This window comes from Gopherus flavomarginatus, chromosome 15 (genome assembly GCF_025201925.1).
Source record: "Gopherus flavomarginatus isolate rGopFla2 chromosome 15, rGopFla2.mat.asm, whole genome shotgun sequence".
In the NCBI taxonomy this organism is placed as follows: Eukaryota; Metazoa; Chordata; order Testudines; family Testudinidae; genus Gopherus; species Gopherus flavomarginatus.
Genome location: NC_066631.1, coordinates 25,427,601 through 25,449,804, shown reverse-complemented (window position 1 = coordinate 25,449,804; position 22,204 = coordinate 25,427,601). Strand labels below are relative to the sequence as shown.

Sequence of the window (22,204 nt, the reverse complement as noted above, 5' to 3'; positions counted from 1 at the left end):
CAGTGAGACAGAGGCTTGCTTGTGCTTAACTGGGGGTCAGTGCCTTGATACCACCAGTCTGTTAGCCATCCAGACAATCTTCTCTGAGTCATCCTAGCTCTTACTCTGTTTTACAGGTTAATCTTAGGTGTATTCCAGTCCTCAAGCCCCTCTGAAGAGTTCCCATGTAGTGTTCAGCCCTTTATGCACTGAATACTCCCAGAAAACAGTATACACACCATCTTGAATGATTCAACTCAGGATCAGCTCCTTGTACAATACCTCAGCACTGAGATATATTTGTAGTGAAAACAATCATAAATTTATTATCAAAGATCAAGATTCAAGAAATAGTGAGTAAGGATTGTTGCAGGCACAGAGGGTGCCTGAGGCAAGCAACAGTGGTTCGTTGCCCAGAGTGCGTAGCGCCAATAAACACACCAGGGTAGAGAAGCAAGCAAAGTTTATTTGAGATCTCAAAGCGGTGCAAGGAGACGAACGCCTCAAATCATGCACACCTACACAAGCGGCTTTTCCCTTTTTATAAGTTTTTTTTTTTCCTTTTTCTTCCCCCCCCCCCCTTCTCCCCCGTAGCAGTTACGTAAGCGCAGGTGCATTAAGTAATCTTGGCCGTGGCAACTCGTTAGTAAGTTTTCCTTCTACAAGTTATCTTGTCCTTCTGCTAAAGGTGCACAGGCCTTATCACTACTGCTCTAGACCGGTTTTAGCTGTGCTGCAACTGATAACTTACTATTACACATTTAATTTCACAGCTGCTAGCTTTCTAGATCAAGTAGAGTTCAACATAGAGGAGCTTTGGTTCACTGAGGCCTAGATTTATGCCTAGTGACACCAACAGGATAATGGAAACAGAAGGGTTACATATAAAACAAAATCAATACATGATTTCTAGAGACTAGACTTAACACCTGGCTAGAACAGTTTTCTCACCCAAAACCTCTTGCAGACATAAATTCCACCTCCTCCCCCCCTTCACAGGTGACTTCTTTACAAAAATATGTATGTGCTGTGTGTTGTGGTTTGAAGTAGATACATTTAGAAATATCCAGTTACTGCATAAAAGCAGGAATTAAGTCTAGGTATTTTTTTTTTTAAGTGGGATATATTAAAAATTGCCAGGAACAATTTAAAATTTAAGTGCTCTTATCTTATGGCACATGATAAAAAATTACAGTTTACTTATCTCATCTGTCTAAAAGTATATAGTCCTTATAATCTCTCCCCACTCTTTCTAAGCAAAAATATTTTGCTCTTCTAAATCTGATCTTGTATGGAAGTTTTGCCATCTGTCATAGCTACTGGATCATTTTAGAGGCAGAGGTAGAGGCATCTGTTTCAAGCTTGGACAATTTGAATGAGATTGTAAAGAAAAATGATTGAGTAATGGATATGACAGTAAATGCCTCATGAATAAAAATAGTAATTATCTCATTAAAATACATGTCTTAAAATCTCATTTTCATAAGGGAGAGGCTTTAAAAATGACTGAATTTTCCCAGTTAAGGAGTTTCCTTACCTCCAATGGATGAGACTTAGAGCAGGCCTGAAAGGTAAAGACAATCCAAGATTATGAGGAAAGAAGGGAGCAGTTTATTTCTTTGCTGCTGAAGCAGATTTTCTGTCCTTGCATCTCCCTCCAAAGGGCCTGGGGATTTACTTTAATGCTAGTTTCAAAGTCCTCCCCTTTGAGGTGAAGGAAAGTGTTTTGTAGTTTGCTGAGGACTGGATCCATTTGCCACATCCTTGGGGATTAGTCAAGCCCACAACCATCCCTGATTTACATTTTGCAAAACCCAAAGCTGGCTAATGAGGTTTTCCAAACCAAGCTGCTATTTTTCAGTCCCCTCTTTGTTAGACATAATAGGCCCAAACTTCAGTGGTTAATCTGAACTTCCTTTAAAGGGGAGAGAATAAAATGTGACTCAGATGGAAGCTGCCTGGGGGGGTCTAGTGAAACTTTCCATGGAAGTTGTCTCAATTGAGGGTGCCTTTAGTAGGGAGAAAAGATGTGTTCTTACCTTGAGGTAACTAATACAAGAATAAAAAGCAACAAAGAGTCCTGTGGCACCTTATAGACTAACATGTATTGGAGCATGAGCTTTTGTGGGTGAATACCCACTTCTTCTGACATGCATCTGACGAAGTGGATATTCACCCACGAAAGCTCATGCTCCAATACATCTGTTTAGTCTATAAGGTGCCACAGGACTCTTTGTTGCTTTTTACGGCTCCAGTCTACCAGGGTTACCCCTCTGATAATAGAAGATAAACGCCTGCTGAAGACAGGGGAGCTGTGGTTTTCACACAGTTAGCAGGCCCCCTACAGTTTCAAGGCGCGCTCTTCTCTGCCAAAATCTTTGGGGTTTTATGAGAGAACTGACCCGGCTCAGGGGTGTGGCTGTAAACCCTGAAAGGAGCCAAGGCTCAGTAGTCTTCAGCGGGATGTAGCGAAGGGACATCAGCCCCCGGAGGAGAATGGCGGTGAGCTGGCTGCGCTCTGTGGTGCAGGCGGCCTGGTGAACTCGTTTGAACGCCTCACCCCGCCTGGGTAGCGAATTACTCCACCTCGCTCCCCAGCCAAAGCGCCGAGCGAGCCCTGAGCCCCGGCCCGCAGTGCTCCTTCGCAGGCCGCTCGCCTGAGCCCGGCTGGGGGCTGCTCTGAGAGGCGCCTCCGCCCTAGCTCGGCGCCCTGGCCCCTTTCCCCGCGCGCTCTGCCGCTCGGCCCGGGGCGGAGGAGCGCCGGGTTCGCCGCCGCCCGGCCTGCTGAGGGGAAGGGTTAGACACCGGAAGCGGCGCGAGTTGCTGCTCGCGGACGCAGGAGCCGAGCTCTCTCCATGGCCCCGGGGATGGGGGAGCCCGCCGAGTCCCGCGGGAGGCGGGCGCGCTCCAGGGCCCGGTGATCTCTTCAGCCCCTTTGGCGTGTGGGTGCCGGGTGGCCGCAGCCTCCACCCCACTCCGGCCCAGGGCTCATCATGGGCTCCCTGTTCCGCAGCGAAAGGATGTGCCTGGCCCAGCTCTTCCTGCAGGCGGGCTCGGCCTATGAGTGTCTCAGCGAGCTGGGCGAGAGGGGCCTGGCCGAGTTCAGAGACGTGAGTATGGGTGGGGGGACTTCCTATCCCCTCCTGCCCATCTTCTCGCCCGAGACACCCCCCGCTTCCTGTCCTCTGCTCCCCCAGATTCCTCTGCCTGCCCCGTCCCCGCCCCCGAGACTCGCCTTCTGACTCCTGCCCCCATTCCCCCCCCATTCCTCATCCCCTCACCTCCAGACTCCCCTCCTGACTCCCGCCCCCATCCCCCCCGATTCCTCTCCTCCCCCATCCCCTCACCCTGACACTCCTGCCTCCATCCCCCCCGATTCCTCTCCTCCCCATCCCCTCACCCTGACATTCCTGACTCCCGCCCCCATCCCCCCCGATTCCTCTCCTCCCCCATCCCCTCACCCTGACACTCCTGCCTCCATCCCCCCCGATTCCTCTCCTCCCCATCCCCTCACCCTGACACTCCTGCTTCCATCCCCCCCCCGATTCCTCTCCTCCCCCATCCCCTCACCCTGACACTCCTGCCTCCATCCCCCCCGATTCCTCTCCTCCCCATCCCCTCACCCTGACATTCCTGACTCCTGCCCCAATCCCCCCGGATTCCTCTCCTCCCCATCCCCTCACCCTGACACTCCTGCCTCCATCCCCCCCGATTCCTCTCCTCCCCATCCCCTCACCCTGACATTCCTGACTCCTGCCCCAATCCCCCCGGATTCCTCTCCTTCCCATCCCCTCACCCTGACACTCCTTCCCTCCTGATTCCTGCCCCCACTCCCCGATTCCTCTCCTCCCCCATCCCCTCACCCTGACACTCCTGCCTCCATCCCCCCCGATTCCTCTCCTCCCCCATCCCCTCACCCTGACATTCCTGCCTCCATCCCCCCCGATTCCTCTCCTCCCCCATCCCCTCACCCTGACACTCCTGCCTCCATCCCCCCCGATTCCTCTCCTCCCCCATCCCCTCACCCTGACATTCCTGCCTCCATCCCCCCCGATTCCTCTCCTCCCCCATCCCCTCACCCTGACACTCCTGCCTCCATCCCCCCCGATTCCTCTCCTCCCCCATCCCCTCACCCTGACACTCCTGCCTCCATCCCCCCCGATTCCTCTCCTCCCCCATCCCCTCACCCTGACATTCCTGACTCCTGCCTCAATCCCCCCGGATTCCTCTCCTTCCCATCCCCTCACCCTGACACTCCTGCTTCCATCCCCCCCCCGATTCCTCTCCTCCCCCATCCCCTCACCCTGACACTCCTGCCTCCATCCCCCCCGATTCCTCTCCTCCCCCATCCCCTCACCCTGACATTCCTGACTCCTGCCTCAATCCCCCCGGATTCCTCTCCTCCCCCATCCCCTCACCCTGACACTCCTGCCTCCATCCCCCCCGATTCCTCTCCTCCCCATCCCCTCACCCTGACACTCCTGACTCCTGCCCCCAATCCCCCCCATTCCTCTCCTTCCCATCCCCTCACCCTGACACTCCTTCCCTCCTGATTCCTGCCCCCACTCCCCAATTCCTCCTCCTCCCCCATCCCCTCACCCTGACACTCCTGCTTCCATCCCCCCCCGATTCCTCTCCTCCCCCATCCCCTCACCCTGACACTCCTGACTCCTGCCCCCATTCCCCCCCGATTCCTCTCCTCCCCATCCCCTCACCCTGACATTCCTGACTCCTGCCCCAATCCCCCCGGATTCCTCTCCTTCCCATCCCCTCACCCTGACACTCCTTCCCTCCTGATTCCTGCCCCCACTCCCCAATTCCTCCTCCTCCCCCATCCCCTCACCCTGACACTCCTGCTTCCATCCCCCCCCGATTCCTCTCCTCCCCCATCCCCTCACCCTGACACTCCTGCCTCCATCCCCCCCGATTCCTCTTCCTGCCCCGACCCCTCCCCCGAGACTCGCCTTCTGACTCCTGCCCCCATTCCCCATCCCCTCACCTCCAGACTCCCCTCCTGACTCTCGCCCCCATCCCCCCCGATTCCTCTCCTCCCCCATCCCCTCACCCTGACACTCCTGCCTCCATCCCCCCCGATTCCTCTCCTCCCCATCCCCTCACCCTGACATTCCTGACTCCTGCCCCAATCCCCCCGGATTCCTCTCCTTCCCATCCCCTCACCCTGACACTCCTTCCCTCCTGATTCCTGCCCCCACTCCCCAATTCCTCCTCCTCCCCCATCCCCTCACCCTGACACTCCTGCTTCCATCCCCCCCGATTCCTCTCCTCCCCCATCCCCTCACCCTGACACTCCTGCCTCCATCCCCCCCGATTCCTCTTCCTGCCCCGACCCCTCCCCCGAGACTCGCCTTCTGACTCCTGCCCCCATTCCCCATCCCCTCACCTCCAGACTCCCCTCCTGCCTCCATCCCCCCCGATTCCTCTCCTCCCCCATCCCCTCACCCTGACACTCCTGACTCCTGCCTCCATCCCCCCCGATTCCTCTCCTCCCCCATCCCCTCACCCTGACACTCCTTCCCTCCTGACTCCTCCCCCCCGATTCCTCTCCTCCCCCATCCCCTCACCCTGACACTCCTGACTCCTGCCCCCATTCCCCCCCCCGATTCCTCTCCTCCCCCATCCCCTCACCCTGACACTCCTTCCCTCCTGACTCCTCCCCCCCGATTCCTCCTCCTCCCCCATCCCCTCACCCTGACACTCCTCCCCTCTTGACTCATTCCCCCCCATTCCTACTCCTCCTCTCCCATCCCCTCACCCTGAGACTCCCCTCCTGACTCCTACCCCATTCCTCCTCCCCCTCCCCATCCCTCCTCCCCCTCCCCATCCCCTCACTCTGAGACTCCCCTCCTGACTCCTGCCCCATTCCTCCTCCCCCTCCCCATCCCCTCACCCTGAGACTCCCCTCCTGACTCCTGCCCCATTCCTCCTCCTCCTCCCCATCCCCTCACCCTGAGACTCCCCTCCTGACTCCTGCCCCCATCCCCCCCGATTCCTCCTCCTCCTCCATCCCCTCACCCTGAGACTCCCTTCCTGACTCCTGCCCCTATCCCTTCATCCCAAGACGACTACTCCTGACTCCCCACCGTTCCTTCTCATGCGCCATCCCTATGGGTTATGGGATTTTTCAGAGAAAATGAGTCTGATTCTGGAAATACCAGGATGTGAGCAACAATCTCAGGTCTGGTCTACGCTAGGAAATTAAGTCAGTATAACTCTAGTTACTCCGGGGTGTGAAAAATCCACATCCGTGAACGATACACTTAAACCAACCTACCCTGGTGAAAACAGGTCTAGGCAGATAGGAAAATTCTTCTGTCAACCTAGCTACTGCCTCTTAGGGAGGTGGATTATCTACACTGACAGGAGAAGCCCTCTCATCATGGTATTCGGTGTCTTCTATGAAGTGCTACAGCATTTTAAGTATACACAAGCCACCAGAGACTGAGGGGCAGCTGACATTTATTTTATGCTTTTGCTGTGAGAAGAGACAACCATATTGTGATTTGATGATGGGCCTCTAAATAGATATTGTTATCTGTTAATGTCATGCAACATAGGGTATGTCTACACTAGAAACTTCCAAGCATTGCTATGGGAATGCTCCTGGGGCAGCGCTTTGAAGTGCGAGTGTGGTCGCGCCCGAGCTCTCTCCCAGTGCTCCTGATGATCCGTGTCCATGAGGGGATTAGCTCTGAGCGCTGAGAGCCTGTCTACACTAGCGCTTTAAAGTGCTCAGACTTGTTGCGCTCAGAGGGGTAATTTTTCACACCCCTGAGTCAGCAAGTTAGAACGTTATAAAATGTTAGCGTAATAGGCTTCCAAGAGGTGGGATAATGCTTGGAAAATAGGAATAGTCTCAGAGATGTTGGGTTGGGTGGCAACTCAAAGATCCACTTATGGTGTAACTAATCATTGAAATTTCAACACACACTGGCAGATAAATTTCCTCTTTAATTGTCTGTAGTAGCTCCATAATCTCCTGAGGCAGATCATAAATTAGAGATGGAGAAGACTGATTAGATAATTCACTCCATTTCCCTGCCACTGGAGGGAAAATTTGTGCATATGGCAAAACTACCTAGATTGGTGAGGACCACCAATGCCTCTCTCCTCATCCCACAGTTGCTTTAAAGTGACTGTATGAGAAACACCCATTTAATTCTAAGGGAAGGTCAGCAAAGGAATGCCTCAAACCTTTCAAAGTATGTGTCAACACATCCAGGGGAGATTTTTTCCTAACTCTGGCCTGGAGGTCATTTAGGCCTTGATTTTGTAATCAGATCTAGGTGGGTGAACCCTCACATCAATTTGGAACCCCTTGAACTTCAGTCTTGGAGTATATGGTCTCAATTATTATGAATGCACATCCAAGTGGTAGGCCAGTGGAAGCATCTAAACTGTTTAAAAAGATGCAGAGTTCATTTTCTGATCACATCAGTATTGCAGATGGTCTTTTTTTGCCAGTTTTAAAGCATACCTGTTTCTGGAGGTATAGGCAGAATTTCCTTCAGCAGGTGAAACCAAGTCCCTACCTAATGTAAAATAGAGGTGGTCAATAGTAAATTTTGTTTTGTTGTTTGTCTGATTTGTTGTGATTATCTAGGTGATCTTTGCTTAATGGCTGAAACTTCAGAATTTTTTTTTCCAACTGCCTTTCAGATTTTTTAATTAGATGTAACTTCTGAAGGGAAACTGGAAAGTAAACATGGTAGATAGGAAGAAAATTATTTATAATAATTATTATTAACACTAAAACTGTGTTTAAAGACTACTTGTGTTCTGTCATTGAAACACCATTTTAGGGTGTGATTCTGAAACTCTTGTTTTTGTGAGTAGTACCATTGAAGTCAATCCTGAAAGGACTGCTTGCATGATTAAGGGTATTATTGTCAGGCCCTTAATTTTTAGTGCTGCAGAGAAAAGGAAAATACTATACATACATATTTTCAAGCCGATAATACAAAAACCATGATGATAATTCCAGCCGTAAAGTTGAATACAAATTCATGAACACTGCACATACAACTTACAACATTGGGAGAGTAGCTTTGTAGTAAAATGAAGTTTTTGTACTTGAATTCACTTTCAGATTCTACTGAAGTTCAGTGACAAAACTCCCATTCACTGCAGTGGGTGAAGGGTTGAATCCTAAATCTGTCTCTTTAATTTGGAGTCATAGGGCCCTAAATTAAAAAATAAATAAAAATTGGAATGGTTTCTCTATTGGATGTAATTATTTCTACAGTCTGCCAAAAAAGAGGCAGAAGGTTTTGATCTGTTTTAATTGAATTTAGTTGTTTGAAATCCTTTTACATCTTCCTAAATGAAGAGGAGCATCTGCTGGGAGGAATTACCTTCCGTGGTTCTAATTCAGTTTTAGTATCACAACAACAGACTTCAAATGAAAGTGCTGGTTGGCATTCATGGGCCCTGATCCTGCAAACTCTTACACATGGTATTAGTTTCGTTGAGTGCATTTGGATTGTTCATGTTTGCAAAATTGTTGAGCACAAGTGTTTGTAATATTGGGGCTCTAAAGTCGATGAACCAGTTGTGTTTGGCAGAATTACAGTTGTGATAAATATTTAATGAGTATTTTTCCTCCTTCACCCTCAGCTCAACCCCAGTGTAAGTGTATTTCAGAGAAAATTTGTGAGTGAAGTGAAGAAGTGTGAAGAAATGGAAAGGATACTTGGTAAGCTTTGTTTTAATATTTTTCTTTCTCAGACTAATCTCTTAAGCTATTGTCTTTATGTAAACTTTAATTATCAGAGTACAGCTACATTAGAGATCTTATTTATCTGTGTTCTTTTATTATGCTGATCACAACAGAATCTGAGCACTTCGAAATCTGAGACTTTCTTTTATATATTCTGTAGCGTCTATGATGGTTAGAAATTTGGGAATCAGAATGGGTTCAGGGAATTGGTCACTGTACTGAGAGTGAAAACAAATAGATGTTTCTTAAACTGAGTCTATGCTACAGTTGCTACGATGACAGCTACTGTGCTGCAGCTGTGCCATTGTAGTATCGTAGTAGATGCTTCCTCCATTGGCAGAAGGATTTTTTCCATTGGTGTAGTTAATCCACCCCTCTGAGAGATCAATAGAAGAGTTCTTCTATTGACCTAGCTACATCTACACTGAGGGTTAGGTCAACCTATGTATGTTGGTCAGGGTGTAAAATTTTTTACTGGCCTGAGTGATATAGCTAGCCAATCTAATTTTTAGGTGTTAACCAGGCCTTATTTTGCTGTTGACACTTTGTGTTACCTTGGGCAAGTCATTTAACCTCTCTGTGCCTCCATTTCTCCAGCTGTATAATGAGTTTAGTGCAGGACTGGCGCCAGGGTTTCTCGCGTCCTAGGCGCACGGCCATTTCACCACCCCGCGCGCCGCTCCCGCAGCTCCGGTGGAACTGCCGCAGCCATTTCTGCGGAAGGTCCATTAGTCTGCTGCTCCAGTGGAGCTACCACAGCCATGCCTGCGAGAGGTCCACCGGAGCTGCGCAGGACCAGCGGATCCTCTGCAGACACGACTGCGGCAAGTCCACCGGAGCCGCCTGCCACCCCCTCCGGCAAAATGCCGCCCCCTAATAATGCTGGTGCCCTAGGCAATTGCCTAAGCCGCCTAAATGCAAGTGCTGGCCCTAGTTTAGTGATGTCTGTTTATCTCTCGTCAGGGTATGCAGTGTCTTCTATGAAGTGCTACAGCATTTTAAATATAGACAAGCCACCAGAGACTGAGGGCCAGCTGTAAATATTTTTAATAAAATACCTGGGGTGGTAGAAGAGTTGCTAAACCCTATTGCTGGTAAATTACTGCAACTGTTTCAACATAAATTCTGTTTAGGAAAACGGAACTTTCTCTCTAGAATGAATTCCTTAGGAATTAAGTATATTAGTGCACAAGGTGACCTTCAGCTATTGAACTTTCAAGCACTCCTGAAAAATAGCCTTCTGTGCCCATAATTATGTTCACGTGCTAGTGGATTAGTGGTAACTTGGTTTTTTAAATTGAGTTTCAGCTTGCTTCCATATGTTGTTGGAAAAATATCGTGAATTCTCTTTATGGAAATGTTTTTGCTAACCTCTTATGAGCTGTTTGTTTAGGTCATGTAAAACCCACATTCTTTTTGTAGCTGTCTCAACTCTTCCATTGCTCTGCATGTTTTGCATTTATTGTCAAGGCTACCCTTGCCCCACCTACTTTGAAGGATCTTCACTGCACATATGGATCAGTGAGCAGGACATCAGTTTTTGCAGAAGGCATGATTAGGGGAAGGGAGTCTCCTGAAGAGATATCATGAAATGTTAAAAGTTTCTCAAGGTCCTTGTGACTGACATTTTTTCTGCAAAGACTTAATGGCTGAAGATATATAATTCCACAAATACTTAAAAATATGCCTTGTATTTTAAATGACCTTTCCCCCCCCCCGATAGCTCCATCACCTTGTATCCCTTTTAAAGGTCCTTAGTGCTCAATAGCTCAAAAAACTATATCAGAATCAGAAAAAGATAAGGTCTCTAGAGCCTGATTTTGCAATATCCTTAGCACCCTCAATGCTGCTGACAGGGTACTCCGTAGCTTTCAGGGGGTGTTCAGTCAAGTTTTGACCTTTAAGTAAGTTATCTAGGCAATATGTTTTAAAAAATGTTGCATAATACAATTCTTTTTCCAATTTTTTTTCTGTTCTTACTCCAGGATTTCTAGTTCAAGAAATTAAGAAAGCTGATATTCCTCTTCCTGAAGGAGATACTGCTCCTGCTGCCCCTCATCTTAAACACATGTTAGAAATCCAGGTAACTCTTTAAATAATTTTACAGAAATGAAAGGGTATGATTGGATCTTGGAACTGAATTTTGATTTCCTTCATTTTGGAACAAATCCTGAGAATTTGCTGTTCACCTTTACTAAACCGAATGCTGCAGGTGCTCAGCGCCTTTTGGTATTTGACCTTTAATTGTTTTTAACCTAACAGTTCTGTGCTTAATGCTGCTCTCAGGTTGGCATAACTTAGAAAAAAATATTTCTTTACTTTGCGCTCAAGCTTTCCCTTCTGTGGCTTTTTCTCTTTCAGTCCGTGATATACTAGAGACTGGAGTGAAGATGTGGTATTGATGTGGGCTTTTCTGTGGCAGAGCTAAAGTTAACTCTTAATTTTTTGTCTTTTTAACTCAGAGCTTGTTTACATCTCTTGTTTTGACACACTGAGTATGCTGGTTTACCTGGCTTGTCAGGATTCCCAAACAAACTGTTAACTACTGTGACTGTAATCTTTTAGTCTTGTAAGTCACTTTGAGAATATACCCAATATTGCAGTCCTTTAGCATATATAACTCCAGGGGTGGTCGGTGGCAGTTCTGAATGTAAAAGCTGAGCAGGCACTGAATGCACAGAAAGCAGGCAGCTGTTTTATTTAGATGCTGTTGAATTGATTTCTATTTACAGTATCGTGGTAGAAACAATTGTTTGTAAAATGCAGAGATGAGTTGAATGTCAGGGGTGGCCAAACTTACTGGCCTTTCAAGCCACGTACAAAAATCTTCAGAAGCTTGAGAGTGGGGCAAGCCTGCTGGGGCCCGAGGTGTCAGTCCCACTGGAGGCGCCTGCTGGGGCTGAAGCCCCAAGCCCCCACAGATGCACCCCATGGGACTGAAGCCCTGCCATCCCACTGCAGGGCAGAAGCCCTGAGCTCCTCCCTCCCCAAGTCTGGTAGGCAGAAAGTGAGGGGAGGGGCAAAGGGCTCTGTGAACCACAATTTAACTGTAAAAGAGCTGCATGCAGCTTGTGAGCTGCAGTTTGACCACCCCTGGTATATGTTTTATAGTCTCGTTCAAAAGTCAGTCATTCATACTGTAAAAGCTTTTAGGACCTAATTCTGATTAAGAGCTGTCCAGCTCTGGTACAAGCGAAGGATGCACAGAGGCAGCCCTAATTTACGGTACTGATGCCAGTGGGGTATCAAGCTTACACAATGCAAAGTGGTGTAGGCAGACTGAAGGATCCAAACCTTAGTGCTTAATAATTAAAAAATTGGGAATCTCTTGCATCAGTGAGGCAAACTAATCAAGTTTCAAAAATTTCTTATTGTGTGAATATAGATGTTAGATCTTTTTCTGAAAAAAGCTAGTAAAATATGAGATTGTCTTATCTTTCCTTGCAAGCTAAGTAGGGATTGAACTAGGACTCTGCAAGCGCCTAAACATGCAGAGTTTGCATTGAGAAATCTGGGAATTGAAAGCATTCAGTACTTTGTATAGATAAAACAAAACAAAAGAGATCCTGGGCTAGAAAAAGATAGCTGGTCAGATTTTCCGGTGTAACTCCAGTCAGGGCTGGATTTAGGGGCAGGAGGCTGCCTTGGGTGCTGGGCTTGGGGTACTGTTTTTGTTGTCAGTGTTGTATATGACCAGGATAAATCATGCATGCAAATTGTGAGACAAAGTAGTGAAATAGTCTAAAACTGCAATAAAAAATAAGGTATTCAGAAGTTTAAGAAATGGTGGGGGTGGAGGAGCTGAAGACGCGCCTCGTCTGTGGTGCCATTTGGTCTAGGGCTGGCCTTGACTCCAGTGACAAAGGCCCCGATCCTGTAAACATTTAAGCATGTATGTAATGTTACTCACTTTGTTAGTCCCATTGATTTTGATGGGAATACTCATGAATAAAGTTATGCATGGGTGTATTTACAGGATCTGAGTATAACATTAGACACTTTTTTCAAAAGGAGCCCCAGACTATGTAATATGAAAACAAAAGAGTGGTTGGAAAACAAGTTGGAAACTGGTGGATAGTGAATGTGGGAGAAAAGGAAGGAAAATAAAGGACGTGTCTTTGTATTTATTCTGCAACTGAAAATAGCTTTCTTCTTTGAGGATTTAAATAACTTCCATCTCTGCTGAAAATTATTCTGATTTCAGTATCTTATCATCTTCTGCCAAATGTACTAATAAGCATTTTTCACAGATGATTTAGATTACAAGATTTATTGTAGCTCTTACTTAATTTAAAATATATAAGCGATAGCAAATAATATTTTGAATGTTTCCTTTGCTCTTACTTTCAAATGAATTAAATGGCCTGCCAAAATGTCAATTCTAGAACAAGTTGTAAAAAACAGACTGTGTTTATTATCAGAATAAATGGTCAAACATTCCTTATTTTAGATGCGTATATTGTTTAATTTGACCAGACTGAAAATATATATTTAAATGATCATGTTTGGTAAAAAACATTAAATAATTAGAAACAACAATCCCCAACTTTCAGTGGAGAAGGAAAGGGATACAGTGTCTTTTTCCATTTTTTAGGAACAGTTGCAGAAGCTCGAGACAGAATTGAGGGAGGTGACTAAAAACAAAGAAAAGTTGAAGAAAAACCTTCTTGAGTTGACAGAGTATACATACATGTTGCGGATCACACAAGCCTTTGTCAAAAGACCCGTTGAGGTACTGTGTATACTACATAGGGAAGATTGTATTTTCATGTAAAATTTTGTCTTATAAGTATAATATTAGTCATTATATAACTTGGCAGTCTTTACAACAACATGCAGTGTCTTGTCCTTTATTATTTTTGCTATTGTGTAGCTCCTGTAGATCCCAGTCAGGGATTGTGAAACCATTGTGCCAGACTCTGTTTACTCATACACAATGAAAAGGCAGTCCCGCGCTAAAGAATTAACCATCTAAGAATCCAGTCATTTAAATGCTTTTAGCGCAACCTAGTAGAAATTGGATGAAGGAATGACTTGACTTTTTATATACACGAGTTGCGGTTACAATACTATCGTAGAATCTTTGCAACAGTATTTTTGAATGCTGACAAAAGACCATTCACCTGAGATCCTGAAACCTCTTGTCTGAAATCCTCTATGGGACATTTTTTCATTGAATTTTTAGTTGGTTTTACCATATCAAATTGACTAAAATATTGAACTTCCTGAAAGAATCTGTATCTTTTGTTTCTCAGTATGAATCCTGTTTACATGCCAATTATGAGGAATTCCCGTCTTTAGAAAATGACCCTTTGGTGGACTACACTTGTATGCATAGACTGGGTGCCAAGCTAGGGTAGGTAACGATAGAATATGTGAACAGAAGTCTTATTGGTCAAGTGTGGCAGATCAAGTCTTGATGCTCTGTTGTAAAACTACTCTAAATATTGGGCCAGATCCTCTGCTGGTGTAAATTGGTGTAGCTCCATTTACTTCAAGTGAGCAATGCCAATTTATATTAGCTGTGTCTTAGACTTACCGGGCCAGATTTTGACATCAACTTAATAGCAGCAGGATTGCCCCCAAAATACTACCAAAAATCTTCATTAAACTGATAAAACATTTGTATTACGCACAATGTATGCTTATAATAATAGAATGTAATGATCTAGTGTGGTGCCTTTTTTATCCCAAGGTAGAATTTTAATGAACTAGTAATGACAACATGAAAGCTGTAAAGATAATAACATGTTTAATACTTAACACATACATATTTTCAAAGTGATATACAACACAAATCCTCACCTCTCCTCTGTGAAGTAGGTAATATCACATTTTGCAAATGGAAAATCTATGAGGAGCAGAACAATTGAGTAATTTGCACCTGGGTACAGAGGGAATTTGTTGATTCAGAGATGTGTGCTCAGACCAGTACTCTACATTTTTCTTCCCGATGTAGAATGTACTGTTTGCGTATTGGTTTCAGAGAGGTTGCTGTGTTAGTCTGTATCAGTAAAAACAACGAGGAATCCTTGTGGCACCTTAAAGACTAACAAATTTATTTGGGTATAAGCTTGCGTATTATACATTGTAGAGTGGAAATAAAAGAAAATTGGTCAGCATTTGTTTGATATGACATTTTGTTCTATAAAAATTCTGATGCTAAACTCTTATAATTAGAGTTGTCTTAGAGAAGCTATATTGTTAAGTTTTGACTTTTCCTGTGGGCTTTGGTTTACTCTTATAACATGTCTGTTTTTATATAGATTTATATCTGGTTTAGTTCACCAAGCAAAAATTGAAGCATTTGAAAAAATGCTATGGAGAGTCTGCAAAGGATATACCATTCTTACTTATGCAGAGCTGGATGAATGTCTGGAAGATCCAGATACAGTGAGTAAACGTCATAGCTAGCATTTCATTATGTTTACTCATCATACAATTAGATAAGATGATTCTCAGGAGAAGGGTCATAAGTTGTCCAGCAGTAGATAAAAAGGGAATGTTAATGAGTTTTCAATATCCTTGTGAATTTAAAAAAAACCAAAACAGGTGTTGGTCCTGATCCTGTTATCACTGCAGGAGTAAGAATCAGCAGTTTCTGTAGTTCAGCTTGACATATGTGGAGTCTTATTGTGAAATGGTGAGGGTTTTATGGCAGGATATCTTGAGTAAGGTACATGGCATTAATGACTACTTAGCTATTTATTAACCAGTCACGTACAGTACTTTAAATATTATATAGTCATTTTATCTGCTATTACAATAATAAAGGAATGTTTGATCATCTGCAAAGATTTTTTTTTCTAAACTTTAAACATTAAAAGATTCTAGGCAAGTTAAGACTGTTTCACACTGCTGTACTGTTTTCTCTATTGAAAATATTGTTATGGATCTAATTTGTAACACTATAATTCTTAAAGGGTGAGCTTTTCTTGTACTACAGGTATTTCTAAGGTGAATAAGAAAAAGAGTAGAAAAAAATTGATTTCTCTTTTATCCCCTCCCAAAAGGTGTGTGTTAATCCAACATGAATTAAAAAAAGGCACTAACACATTTTCCTTTTTAGGTCTCTTTTAAGAGTATGTGAATTTTATGCTGCTAATAGTGTTTCTCCTGTTATCAAAATTCATTATTTTGCTTCAGAAATTTTGTAAAATTTTGCCTTTTCAACCAATAAGAGTAACTGGCAACCAAATATTGTCAAATTGTGGTGGAATTACAAATCATAATTAAAATGAACAACATCCATGTGTTTGTTTATCTTTAGGGTGAAATCAGAAAATGGTTTGTGTTTTTAATATCCTTTTGGGGTGAACAGATTGGCCAGAAGGTTAAGAAAATATGTGACTGGTGAGAAATAAAATTAATTTCATTTTTACTGAATATTGAATAATGTTGTTTAGTTTTTGCTTATGGTGACTATTTCATTACTTGTGTATGCGGATTTCATAGGACATTTTTGAAGATTTAGTTTTCATTATTTCTGCTTGTTATTTTTCCAATTGTAATCTAGTTTTATAATTATGTAATATATAAAGAAATGCCCAAATCCTTCTATCTAAGATCCCTATTCAAGTATTTAGTTTAAGTATGCAACTAAAGGGTGACCTTATCAACTGGATATATGCTAACATTTCTATTGTTTCCTGTTTGAATTTTGACTAAAGGACTTAGAGCCAGTCACCTTCCATTAAGGTCAAATGCCAGTCTTTCCGTTGACTTCAGTGGGATTTGAATTAGGCCTTTAATGGGTCAAATTGTATTCTGTTTTCACAAATCCTGTTTATTTTTTTCTTTGTTAAATGTAAGCAGCAGTCTTTTGACTAATTTTGAAGTTTCCTGTTTTAGTTTTAAAACCATTCACTGGCAGTACTTTGGTTCAGTATCTATCTCTGCCTTTAAGTAGGCCAAATAACAATAGAAGGGGAACAAATAATACCTAATGCTTTTTCATTTGTAGTTCTCGAAGAACTTTACAAGGGAGGGATAAGTACATTAGTTTCCCTATCTGTAAAATGGAAACAGAAGCGAGGTTTAGTGATTTGACCAAGGTCATACATGGTGTGAGGTAGAGCTCTGAAGAGAACTTAGATCTCAGTTCACCGGACTGGGAGTATGATCTACTAGACTATGATTAAATCAAAAATACAGAGAGCTGTTTTAAAACCATCAATAAAATAGATTGAGTGAATTGTCTGAAATTAATGAAAATATTCAGGTGATTTGGATAGTTGAATGGAGTGAATTCTGAGAATGAGGGAGGGAGTAACAACAATGGCATGTCAAAGTTCTATGCAGGGTGATCCAGAACCACACCAATCCTTAGCCCTTACCTGCAGTGTCCTTCTCTAGTCCTGACCCTCTTCTGGGCAGTGACTGCCAATCATGCCACATTATGTGGTGATGTGTTGTAGTGCACATGGGGACTGAGACCAAACTTCTTGTGACCCAAGATAGATCCAAGATATGTGAAAGGGAAAGGTGGTGAGTACAGCAACCTAATTCATCACCTGTCTATGGCTTCTCAATATTTTTCATGTGTTTTCTTGGTGAGGTATGACTCTCACCCATAAAGGCTGATCTTCACCGTACAGATCTTTTTCAAGTGCTTGGATGTTTATCAAGCATCTGTATTTTTTTTCCCTTCAGCTATCATTGTCATGTATACCCCTATCCCAATACTACCGAGGAGCGCAGAGATGTTATTGAAGGACTAAACGTTCGCATTCAGGATCTTCATGTTGTGAGTAAAAAGTAACTAGTAACTTTTTCATTGAAGATATTGGAGCATAGATAACTACTTAGCCCATAGTTGCTGTATTAATTTTGTTGATACATCTATAACTTGATGCTGTGCACTTTTTTTTTCAAGTTCCCAAACTTTTGTTGGTAAAAGGTACTGGAGGTTTTTAGATATGTAGTAGTTGTGTGGTAAAGCAGTCAGAACAAAGGACTATGAGACAGTAGGATGTGACCAGGAGCAAGTCACTTGAAAAGCATGACCTGGTTCAAAACTAGATATTGTACCTGAGTTGAGTTGACCTGCGTAAAAACCTTATTTAAAAAAAAAAGGACGATGGTAACAAGGTTCTAGAAGGAGAAACATGCTCTAGTTGTTAGAGCACGGGATTGTGAGCCCAGGGGTTCCTAAATTCCTATCTATGATCTTGCACTGGCAGTGTCGTTTGGCAGGAAGCTTAACCACTTCATCTAATTCCCTTTCTGTAAAATCGAGATGTTAATACTTATGTACTATCACAGGATGTTAGAGATTAAATTAGTTAATGTTGTACTGTGCTTCGATGGTTGATAAATGTTTGATAGCAAATTGCATATATCCAGAGTGCTTTGCCAAACTTTAAATACTGTTTAAATACTAGACTCTGACTAAAAATATGACAAATATACTTCAAGATTTAAACCTACCTTTTCAAAAACCTTTATCTTTTAATTCTTTTGTAATGAGTTGTTTTTATTTATTAATTACATTGTGACATATTTATTTTGATGTGTTAAATAAAGGGAGTAAAGAAAAGGTCAGTGATGAAGCCTCTCTTCAGGCTCTCTTCTCTCTTTTTTTGCAAAATAGCTAGCTTTCCGTAGTACTGTGAAAGACTGAGTTGATGTTGTCATGCTTGAAAAAGAAAAATAACACTTTTTCCAAGGCCTTGCATGAGCTTCTGTAAATTGGGCTTCACTTTCAGAATGTTCAGCACGAGGGGGCTGAGGAAATAAAACTTAGACGCCACTAATGTATTCTGCTTTATCCGATCTTACCGTTATGCCAGTCTGGTGCTCTGCTAACTTCACTGAAGTTTCACATGGGTACCAATGTCCCACCCATGCAGATTTACCTTAATCTTGTCGGTTCTGTTTATTGTAGTTCAAGGGCAGCCATAATAATATTAACTACCACTTTCAGCAGCAATTCCATTCTGACTTGCAGCTGGTCACCTCTTTTACATAAATGTGACTTGTGCAGATGACAAGTTCCACCATGCAATGCTGCATCTTGATCCAAGTGATGGATTGCTTGTATCATGAATGGCATATTATTCGGTAAGAACTATAGTCTCTGTGGTCTGCATCTCTGTATTAAAATCAAGGCAGATGCAATTCCTTCCACTTTATGTAGGTTAGGTCTGTCCTTGGGGCTCCTAGCAAGTTAACAATATGATCCATAGTTGAGCAAAGTTTCGGTGCTCCTCCTGTAGTCAAACTTTCATCTACATTCTCAATTACCACTAATTTTTCCTTTGACAAAGGTGCTGCATAAAACTGAGGATTACTTACGACAAGTATTATGTAAAGCATCAGAATCCATTTATACTTGGGTTATCCAAGTGAAGAAGATGAAAGCCATTCATCATGTACTAAACCAGTGCAGTTTTGATGTCACAAATAAGTGTTTAATTGCTGAGGTTTGGTGCCCGGTAGCTGATCTGCCAAACTTGCGTCGAGCACTCGAGGAAGGATCAGTAAGTTATTTTATATGATTATGTGCACACAAATTCAAAACTTTGAATGTTTTGAGCCAAAAATAAAGATAAGGAAATAAATAAAACAATGTTTCTTGAGAGGGAAAATAGCTGGACATAGGAAACTCCCTACAGAGGTTAAAGGGCCCTTATGGCCCCTCTCCAACACTGTAATTGGGTAGAACCTCTGTTGGTATCAGTGGGAGTTTTTCGAGCGTATGAACTGCAGGATTGGGCTCAAGGAATGAGTTGGCTCACAAGGCCATATGAAATCACCCTAGAAGGCACTGATTTGGCCCTACTATAAAAATGATAAAATTAGCTTTGTCAGAATAAGCTTGGCGTTACAGTAAATTAGACTATTTGTAATAGCAAATCTTGACTTTGTTTTATAAGTATCTATTACTTATCTAATTTCATATTTTGTAACTATTTGTTTTCTTTAAAAAGATTTAAGTATAAAATGGTCATTGTAGATATTTCTAGTCCAAAGAGAGGCCTGTGTTAGACTTAGTGCACTTGAGAAGATTGTTGCAGATTTGAAAGTTACTCAAACTGCAGTGTACCTCAGATATAAGAGAGTAAGTTTCTGTTCTGAAGATAAGTACCTTACAATTTCTGTTTCAGTGGACATTGTCAAAATCAAAATAATTTCTTTTCTGGGTTAGCAAAGTACATGTCCAGTATGATTTAATATAATTTATTTTTTGTCCCATTTCATTTTATAACTAGAGAAAGAGCGGAGCTGCAATCTCTTCATTCATGAACACCATACCAACAACAGAAACGCCTCCAACTTTAATACGTACCAATAAATTCACTTCAGGGTTCCAAAACATTGTTGATGCTTATGGAGTTGGGAACTACAGAGAAGTTAATCCAGGTTTGCCCACTGACAGTTGATGAAATCTTGCACTGCATTAATTTTTTATTAGTTTCTCCCAGCAGTAAAAGGGCATGTACTTAAGTATCTAGCTGAATCAAGCCCTTAGTAAAGGGGGAAATGGGGACTTCTACGTTCCATTGTTAATGGCCAATTTTAATTTTCAGTATTTTATCAAGAATGCAAATAGTGCTTTGAGGAACAAGGAAGGATTTGATTTCCAATGTTTTCTCTTAGCACCTCAAAAGATGGCAATAGCTAATTATGGTATCTCCACCCATAGTCTTGGTGATTTTGTTTGCTTTTGTGAGAGAAGAATTGGAAAGAAAAGATAATCATGAAAATGGGAAACCTTAGTTATGGTATTGATCTTACACAAATATGGAGCCGCTCATCCAGAAGGATCCCAAAGTACTTTAATAACTATACAGAGTCTGTGCATGCATTGCTGCAGCCATCTCTGGCATGACAATGAGGATAAGATTCTTTTAGCTTTACGGATAAAAATAAATCTTTATTTTTTACTCGTGTTAGCAGTATAGCGTCAATGCAACAATGGGGGAAAGAGCTGGAGTCTCTTCTTGCTCATGCATCATTATAATCAGAATTGTTAACTAATTTCCAATTGCAGAATCCTCATTAGTGTGGTCCAGCATGAGCCAGAACCAACCCAGTTCAAGTGTGCAGGGCTGGGAGCTCGAGCATCTTTGAATATGTAAACTCAACAAACTTGATATGGAATGACTGTGAGATGATAAAAATAGAACTCCATCATATCATTTTTAGGATTACATTAGAGAATGTAACTTCCTCTTTATTAATTTAGTATAACTGTATTAGGCAAAATTCAGATAATTGTGATATCACAATAAATATGGTTGCAATTGACCCGAGTCTGTTGTATTGCTTTATTTTATTTTTTTCCAGCCCTCTACACCATCATCACCTTCCCCTTCTTATTTGCTGTTATGTTTGGAGACTTTGGACATGGTCTTCTAATGTTTATCTTTGCCCTCTTGATGGTACTTTATGAAAACCACCCTCGACTAACTCGATCACAAGATGAGGTAAGCTTCCCCCCCCCCACATCCCAAACAAAACAGTATTTAGATAATTTTAAGAGGACAATTTATTGTCTTTCCGAAAACTTTGTTCTTTGCGCATATATAAGATACTAATTTTGGTTGATAAGGCTACTATTCACTCTGGTCCAGATGGATAAGGAAACTTGGACAGAAACTAGCTACAAGAGGACAGTTTACCAGCTCCTAAAAATGTGTAGTGGTACTGATGGCAGTAGTGATCATTAGTCTTGGGATTTCCTAGCTTGCATGTTGTGATAATCCCCTTCTAGAGGCATATGATATCTTTTCAAAATATAATTATTTACATGGAATATAAATAAATAATAAACACATTTTAATTTGCAGGCTAGGAATAAATGGTCAGTTTTCAGAATGGAGAGATAAATAGTGGGGTCTCCCAGGGGTCTGTACTGGGACCAGTACTGTTCGATATATTCATAAATAATCAGGAAAAAGGGGTAAACTGGTGCCAAAATTTACAGACAGTACAAAATTAATCAAGATAGTCAAGTCTAAAGCAGATTGCAAAGAGATACAAAGGGATCTCACAAAATTGCGTGACTGGGCAACAAAATGGCAGATGAAATTCAGTGTTGATAAACGCAAAGGAGTGCACACTGGAAAACATAATCTCAACTATATGTACAAAATGATTGGAACTAAATTGGCGGTTACTATTCAAAAAAGAGATCTTGGAGTCACTGTGGATAGTTCTCTGAAAACATCCGCTGAATGTGCAGCAGCAGTCAAAAAAGCTAACAATGTTAGGAGCCGTTAGGAAAGGGATAGATAATAAGACACAAAATATAAGGCTTCTATATATAAATCCATGGTAGGCCCACATCTTGAACACTGTGTCCAGATCTGGTTTCCCTCATTTCAAAAAACATATACACCTCTACCCCGCTATAACGCTGTCCTCGGGAGCCAAAAAATCTTAACCGCGTTATAGGTGAAACCATGTTATATCGAACTTGCTTTGATCCGCTGGAGTGCGCAACCCAGCCCCCCGGAGGGCTGCTTTACCATGTTATATCCG

At 42.9% G+C, this 22,204-nt stretch overlaps 1 protein-coding gene across 2 annotated transcripts in view; it reads left to right on the top strand.

The window, feature by feature from the left end:
* Positions 1-2,762: 2,762 nt before the first annotated feature.
* The window catches only part of ATP6V0A2 (ATPase H+ transporting V0 subunit a2), a 32,195-nt gene continuing 12,753 nt past the window's right edge, over positions 2,763-22,204 (top strand). Inside the window, exons 1-11 of one of the 2 annotated variants that reach the window (XM_050923510.1) lie at positions 2,763-3,089; positions 8,614-8,692; positions 10,702-10,799; positions 13,311-13,448; positions 13,972-14,072; positions 14,983-15,109; positions 15,987-16,069; positions 17,369-17,462; positions 18,985-19,197; positions 19,930-20,080; positions 21,008-21,147. In XM_050923510.1, the coding sequence (XP_050779467.1) occupies positions 2,973-3,089; positions 8,614-8,692; positions 10,702-10,799; positions 13,311-13,448; positions 13,972-14,072; positions 14,983-15,109; positions 15,987-16,069; positions 17,369-17,462; positions 18,985-19,197; positions 19,930-20,080; positions 21,008-21,147 (1,341 nt within the window). In that variant the 5' untranslated portion in view covers positions 2,763-2,972. The remainder of the gene's footprint in view (positions 3,090-8,613; positions 8,693-10,701; positions 10,800-13,310; positions 13,449-13,971; positions 14,073-14,982; positions 15,110-15,986; positions 16,070-17,368; positions 17,463-18,984; positions 19,198-19,929; positions 20,081-21,007; positions 21,148-22,204) is intronic. The other variant, XM_050923509.1, reaches the window with a different exon arrangement.